The sequence below is a fragment of the Gadus macrocephalus genome, chromosome 1 (assembly GCF_031168955.1).
Source record: "Gadus macrocephalus chromosome 1, ASM3116895v1".
NCBI classification, from domain to species: Eukaryota; Metazoa; Chordata; class Actinopteri; order Gadiformes; family Gadidae; genus Gadus; species Gadus macrocephalus.
In genome coordinates, this window is record NC_082382.1 from 8,162,202 (window position 1) to 8,170,252 (window position 8,051).

The 8,051-nt window shown below is 44.4% G+C and overlaps 1 protein-coding gene across 2 annotated transcripts in view; it reads right to left on the reverse strand.

Moving 5' to 3' along the window:
- Positions 1-6,963, reverse strand: part of lrp1ab (low density lipoprotein receptor-related protein 1Ab) — a 93,474-nt gene extending 86,511 nt beyond the window's left edge. For both annotated transcript variants that reach the window (XM_060064717.1, XM_060064708.1), the window contains exon 1: positions 6,398-6,963. In XM_060064717.1, coding sequence (XP_059920700.1) covers positions 6,398-6,470 — 73 coding nt within the window. In that variant the 5' untranslated portion in view covers positions 6,471-6,963. The remainder of the gene's footprint in view (positions 1-6,397) is intronic.
- Between the last annotated feature and the right edge of the window lie 1,088 nt (positions 6,964-8,051).

Genomic DNA, 8,051 nt, shown 5'->3' on the forward strand with positions numbered 1-8,051 from the left:
AGATGATTGGACTCAGACATCCACAGAGTCCATTCCCCGGGACGAGAGGTTCAGCTGAAGGGGAGTGAGGCTCTCCCTCTCATTCCTGAGGCTTCGCCCCAAGGCCAGAGGGGTTTAACTTTAGCTTCCCGTTAGCTCACCAATGTGCCCCCTGTACATGTTGTGCGTCGGCCTGTAAACACATTGGATGTGCTTGTGCTTATACGTTGCCTCTTAATCTGCCTGAACAACAAACACAGCCACCCTAACAGCCCCATTGGCCGAGTCATGGTTGTGCAATGAGTGAAGCCATTGAACTGCGCAACAGGCCCCTGTGTGTTGGCCGTCGCTCGTCTCTGCCGGGCTGGCCGTAAAGTGACTCGGGCTGAGCCACACGTTACCTATAAGTTGGCGTGACACTGGAAATGAAACATTGTGGGCTCCTAATTTTATCACGACTATTCTACGTGCCAACTTGAAGGAACCACAAAGGGGAGAACCGCGAAGGCTAATTGGAGGTTGTGGCCAAGGAGAGGTTGGAGGTTTAGGGGAACGACCGGCGACTTTCCACCATAGCAGTCCTCTTTCACAGCGGGCTGAAACATCTCAAACAGAGATGTGAATTGTTAATTCAGTCTGCTAACTTGCCGCCCCCTGCCTGGTTTCCTTAAAAGAAAAAAAGACATGAAGCCAAATCTGACAATTTGCGGAATGGCCGAGTGATGTTAACTATTTGGGTGTATAGTACTTGTGTAAGGCATATAAGTTCAAGTAGTGACTACTAATGCCATTTGCCCAAACACTCTGAAGTTGCCTCTCGGAACGTAATGTATTTTGCTGGGGTGGAGTTCCCTTTGAACAAAGCTCCTCAAATAAAAGCTGAATAGCCCCTTGAAAGCAGTCTTGTATACAAGAGAAAGTTAATAGAAAACAGTTGCCACGTTCATGAGTTAAATATAAGTTTGATTTTGTTTAAAATGTCTGAGGCCATGTCACATTTGTGTTGCTCAAAATTAAATCAAATTAAAAATCACTGCTATCCGAAACCAATATTATATTATGAGTTCAGAATTCCAGTACATGATAATGCTGGAACGTGAAAAACAAAAATGAGACATTTTGTGTACCTTAAAGAAAAGGAAAAAAAAACAACTGTTGCGAACCAATAAAATGATACGCAATAAAGAAAAACTGACGATGTTTAAAGTAATGCGCGTCAATTGGCATTTCCAGCCACAGAAAGGGGGGCCGTTCCTTTGGATGTTGATGAAGTGGCTGCTTGTACTTCTGCCAGCCGTTTTCACTTAGAATACCTCTAGGGGAGAGCCTCGGTATAAAAGCATCAGATGTGGATGCAGAGGCAACTGGAAGCCCAGGAATGCTAGCCGGCCGACGCTCTTTGTAAAAATGGTCATAATGTTTGTCCAACCAATACCTGAGAAGCGGAGGGTTTTTTCACACATCTGCCTGACTGCTTTAGAGGAGACTGTCTCAACAACACCATCCGGCAGAGAGCAAAGAAAACTCATTCAACAGCCCGGCAGTTCATGGTCTGCCTAATAATCAGATAGGCTATATATGTGAATTAGATAGACAGGATATAATAGACGTGAAGAGAGAAAAATAGATGAAGAGGCCGTAAAAGATGTTTGTGTTTGATTGATGGCTGTGCCACCGACTCTCCATCAGCAGCAGAGCTCTGAAGCCCCCTTGTCAGAACATGCAAAGTGAAGACACAGCACTGGCCCAGTTCTTCTAACCCCTCCAAAGAATATGGCCATCCCTTCTGCCCAAATCAAACCCAACTCCATGCAGCCCATTCTAGTACTTTCTAATTGATTCAATATGAGACACGTTTTAATGGAGAGCAGAGATTGCACATATTCTGACTTAGATGTTAAAGAAAGGGTACTACACTTGTAGGGTATATCTAGGTTCTCAGTCTTAGACAAGTGTGATAACAATTACATAGTGATGGTGCGTCTCATTTTGGACACATGGTCTCCCATACAGATTTTGGGATAAGAATTTCCCATACAAATGACTGTCATACCCAACATTATTGGCCATGGGGATAGAAAGAAAAGTGTTTTTTGAGAATAACTATCAATAGGGCAGAGTTGTGCATAAATCTGAATGAAATGAAGGAACCACACATGTCTAACATGCCTAGAACCCTGCTCTCATCAGAATGGAATGAGCATGAACCAAACCCAGACTCCTGGGGATCATCTGGAAGGCCATCAATAGAGGACAGACCAGATGAGGGCCTTTACTAATACAGTATGGGTGAACTAAGCCCCCAAGAAGATCAAGGTGGGTGATGTGATAGCACATCGAACAATAATGGTTTTTATCATCTTCTTTTTTTTATCCTACATTATAGATACTTTAGCAGGCTTACCAGAACACAGTAGCTGCCCAGCCCAGAGATAAAATAACGAATTTGTGCTTTTTGTACAAATGTTTTGTAAATTTATGTCACGTATTTTTAAGGATAGAATTAGCAGAAAAAATAAATGAAAAGAATGGAGGTCAGAGGAACTCATCAATCTCGGATGTTTTTCTAGAGCATTTACTATTCAGAAGGAATGACTTCTTGAACCACCAAGACTATGGGGATACAACCGGGGTAACTTGACTATAATAGGCTAAGAGGGTAAGGTTCTTAAACAAGAGAGGGACAGGAAATAGCGTCATAAGCTCGGCCTCGAAAAATGCATCTAATTACTAAAGATAACAACACTATATAGGCCAGAAAGTCAATAGAAAGTCGGCTGAATGCAACCAAAACATAGCAGTCAGACGTTATGAGTTCGTAAACCCACTGACTGTGTGTCCCAGTCCAACACAGGGCACGGGGTTGACTAACCTGATAACTCCCCCTCAGCATGTGAAAGGAGCAGGCCATAAACAAAGGTTAAGACAAAGGAAGAAAGAGAGTGAATGGCAGACCGGAGCAACATGGAGCCAGGGCAGAGAACTCCTCGGCACTGCGTTAAGAGGCATAGCAGCAGCTCTCTGTGTTCCCAACTAGGGAGAGCCAGGCCAGATCGAGCTGTTCCGGAAACAGAAAGCAAATCAGCCTCAACCTTGTTTGCAAATGAAAAGGCTCTCGAAGCTTCTCTGGCTGGATTCTGTTATAGCGAGGAGACGCAACAAATAGTGGGAGAATAACATTCCAAATGTAACCAAGCTGTATTATTTAGCTAAGCTACAAAAGGATTTTTCTTATCTCCTCTACTGGTTATAAGCCCTCCTGTTTTTTCCCAGAAAATGCAATACATACAATGCCCAAAATGGGCTTGATACATTTGTATGGATTAATGTGACACAGCCTAAATGTGAGCCGACATGTTTAGATTGTGAAAGGTAAATTAAATAAGGTAGGCATTCTTAACCTGACGCCTTTCGTGAGGGACCAACTTTCAAAAGATGTGTCGACCTTAACCACGCAACAGTCCCCCAGGACTGAGTGCAGTGGCTGTGAGTCAGATGAAGGCAGACAGGTCAGACACATGGCAGGCGTTTTGAGAAATCGTTCTACCTTAGCCTATATCTCAAACCGTCTTCAATCGATTCTCCAGTCAAGCACAAGGCCAGTCTTGGAACATTTGAGGCGTACACACGCACACAGACACACACGCACACACGCGGCATTCTTTGTCCCAAGAGATATCGCAGGCTTGGTGGTTTAGCCTGAGGCGTCATCTGAGAAGTTCACCATCAGAGATATGAAAAGTTGATACATTCAGCCAGAAAGGGTGTCACGCAAGACGACCTCTTCAACGGAATATCCTTACTTTTCAATGCTTTTCTCTAATGCTCGAAAAAGGGTGACTGCATAAATTGGTTGACAGGAAGAGATGTGGGATGGATGCTTAGCTTAGAGACATCCTGGACCCACAGAGGGAACCAGACCATTGATAACCTAAAGCAACGCAATCACTCCCAGAGCCGTGTTAGCACACACCCCCGCACACAATCCTATTCAGACATCCAAACCGCTGCTTGTGGGTCTTAGCAGCTAAATAGAGTAAACAGTGATATGGCGACCAGAAAACGCCAATTACACAACACAACAGCAATTCACCATCGAGGAGGGTCCTTTCATGTCAAGTCCCCGATTGTGGAGATGTGCAATGGAGACGTTAATGTACATCATCCAGCGAGACGCAATTTAATCTTAGAATTCTGCACAAGTAGCGGGAGGAGGAAAACAGATCCTTCAGGATTCAAGGATTCAGATCCACAATACACTTCGAGTAAGAAAATGGCACAAGACCGATCAATGTTGAAATGGTTTTTACAGTCGTTTTTTTTTTTAAACATTGCCCAATGTTGTTCTTTTGTGAGACCTATTTCTAAAGCAGAAGGGGGGGCAAAACATATTTATTCCACATTCCAGCATTGCTTCCATTCCTCCCACATGTTTCAGCACTCCACCATAACGGCCCCTACTTATTTGCATCCGATTTTCGGGAATGTCTGAGTCACCACATGGATGGTAGGTGACAGCACACACCTTCTATCCGTGTGTCATTTCTCAATGAAAGCTATCAAAATGACGTCCATTTGAAAGCACAATAACAAAGTCCATGAGGCCACTACTAGGAGTATCTGAGACTCTCGAATGGTTCTCTGGGGGAAGGCAGGGTCCCTCTGGTAGTTCTGGAGGAAGCGTCCGCCTCTCCACCCTGGGATCCATTCTCTCCCCCTCTCTCTCTCTCCCCCCGCCCCCCCCCTCTCTCCCACCCCCCGTCAGCTCCCCACCCCCCCCCCCCCCCTCTCCAGGCTCTTCCCAAGGCCTCTCCCCCTGCTCATCCCCTCTCTCTCCCTCTCTCCCCTCTCTCTCCCTCTCTCCTCTCTCTCTCTCTCTCTCTCTCTCTTCTCTCCTCTCTCTTCTCTCTCTCTCTCTCTCTCTCTCTCTCTCTCTCTCTCTCTCTCTCTCTCTCTCTCTCTCTCTCTCTCTCTCTCTCTCTCTCTCTCTCTCTCTCTCTCTCTGGATTAATGGCCTCTCTGTATCCAGATGTTGCATGGAGGGAGGGACTCAGAGATCGTTTTCTAAGCTATGCTCTTCTTCCTAAGCCTACATTAAACCCATAGTGCTCTTTAGATACCACAAGCTCTTTAGGCCGCCGACTGGAACAATGGGGACAGGAACAAGAACTAACAGTTCCCCAAAAAAAAACACGTAGGCAAACTTCCGAGACGCATATAGGCCGAACTATGAAGATTACAGCTCTGTTGTGAGCCATCTCTTTTCACAGTATCTGATCTAGTCATTTAAAGTAGAGGTCCTTGACAATGACACATGTGGGTACTGGCAGTAGGCCTACAGAAGGTATAGGTTTCCTTCAACACTGTGCTGTAGTCACAGCAGCAACATAACAGTCCAAATAAAAGACAACCCTATAAAATGGTGTTCCAGTTTGTGGTTGGTTCAACTGGCAAATGGATACAAATTCGCAAGCGAATTTATTTATACAAGTAGCCTAAGTCTCACGCATTGTTACATGCACATAGTGCGGTAGAGAATAAATTCGATCAGTGACAAAGAAAAGCCAATAACTTTCGGCCCCTCCAACCAACCCCACAGAGCTCATAGTGGGGTCCATAGGGGTTATGGCACGACTATCTCAAACCTATGTTGGCAGTATTCCACCTAATGTGACTGTCACTGAAAGACATCGGGCCTGGTATCATCATACTATCTCCGCAGACGATCGCAACATCGCCGCATTCCTGAATAAATAAATTAACGGGGCTTTCCTATTGATCATTCAGGCATAAACACAGACAATAGACAGACCTCGAACCTGTTCATAATAATAAACACAGGTTACACTTGCAATTTTGTATACTCTCGACGTCATTTGGTTGCATTATTTTGCCTAACATGGATATTATTTGTGCTACAGAGCGTTCACACTAAAACCCCTTTCTATCTTGAATCATTGAACATGGATCTTGGCCATTCCGTCCCAGTCGGTGACAAAGCGTCTCGATTTAACTCGAGTCCGCCAGCGAGTCCGATTCTCTCTTCATTTGTATTGCAGTGGTGGAAAGCTACTGCCTTTCATTCTTACAGGCCTATTGTACCTGCCTATTTCAGGATTATAAAATATAACTCAAAATCGAGGTTAAACGAACCAGGAGACTGGATTGTTTCGCGTGTCACCTTTTTTGTTATCATAAACTAATCTGGTAATAGATCCAATAAAAGCCAATCCACATTGTTGGACACGTTGTGTTAAAAGGTAACCCATTTGTCTCGCTTGGTCTGCATCTGGTGAATGAAGGCCCATGCACACACAGATCACTGTTGGAAGTATGCATGCTCTCTCTCTCTCTCTCTCTCTCTCTCTCTCTCTCTCTCTCTCTGGCGAGACTATCACAATGCAAGACATGATCTTACCTTCGACTGCTCCAACAGGAGATAGGATCTCCACGGAGAAAACAAGTCCCACGAAGAGCAATCTCATGGCCATCTCCCGAGCAATGCCCGACGGCACTGCTGTTATGAAGGAATAAATGAAAAGTTGGATACGATTCTAAAACCGAGCAATCTGAGCGAGCAAATCATCCGAGCCCCCTTTATATCGGTCTGCTGCGATTGCCTATTGAAGCGCACCAACAGTCCTGCACAGCCAGACGCTTTGGGGTGGCTTCTGTATTCAAATATCAGCCACAGCCTGGGTTGGCGTTGGAAGTGCGGCTGCACAGTCATGTATATGTCCCAATTGATTATGTGCATTCAAACATGATGCACACAATACCGTCTCCGATCGATCCTGAGGTCTCCACACCACACCACTGAACACTCACAGTCCCAGATAAGCCCCCCCTTTCCCTGTGGGCGGCGATGCAATTACTCCATGCAAAAGTAAAAAGGAATAAAAGTAAACGCGTTGTCCTCAGAGCCAAGCCAACAGCATCGCTCCCAGTGGTTCAGTGAGTGGATGGTGAGTCTGTGGGGCTCCGCTGCTATGCACTGGCCCGTGACGTCACCAATCCGACTGCTTGGAAATGGGAAAACTACGCGAATCGAGTGTGCGCACGCGTCAACACACCTCCTTCTCTCATATTTCAACTGCAGCTGAGCTGAATTTTCTCCGTTAGAGAAAATAGCTTTGCCACTGGTCCTAGTACATCAGCCATGTTGGCTGAACGTTTCTGAAGAAAAATGAAACGTGTTCTTTAGGCCCGCATCGCCAGGGCGTATTTTAATGCACTAGCAATGGGGTTTATTATCCCAAAACATATTGAGAGTTTTTTTTTTCTTAAAGGTTTATTTCAAATGATAACCTTACTTTGTCTTATGTAGGTGAGGTATTGGATTGTTTAAGTTAATTTACGTAGGCCTACATTCTTTGGTAAATGGTTTAACAGAGGGGTTGGGGGGAAAGCATTTGACCGAATATATAATAGCAAATGATAGGCTCACATACAGGTAATCAAGCTTTTCGTTTTACCGATTTCAATGTGATATAATCTATCACAGATGGTTGGATTGTTATAAGTTACTTAATGCTATCTATCGATTGTGTTTATTCTCGTATCCTGGCAGAATGCACTAATAAAAGTGTGATGCCCTTTTCCAAAATATTACAATATATTTTATAGTGTATCTTTCTATCTGAGATTCACAATGGTCGTATAATTGTTAACATTTGTAGGCCTAATTCTAAAGTAAAGAGGTTATTGCAGCAGTATGCTACAGTTTGCGGCCGCTGTCCATTCGCTGCTTCCAAGCGCCCTCCTGTGGTGAGAGGCGGAACTGCGCCCGACCTCAGGTCATCTCACCATGCATGGACTGTTTTTGGAATATTATCATTTGATCAAAGTTTTCTGGTCAAATTTAAAAATACACCGTTTTATGTTTGTCAATTATCGCACGTTTCTTAAATGCGAAAGCTATTCCAAACCGATGAGCAACATAGCATTTCCAAGAACTGTTGCCTAAAGAGGCAACCACAATTGGATATTATCCCTGCAATGAGTAAACTTGAGTGTAATTGTCAATTCTGTCGATTCTCCGTTGTCCATATTTTACAAGCGATGATGTAATG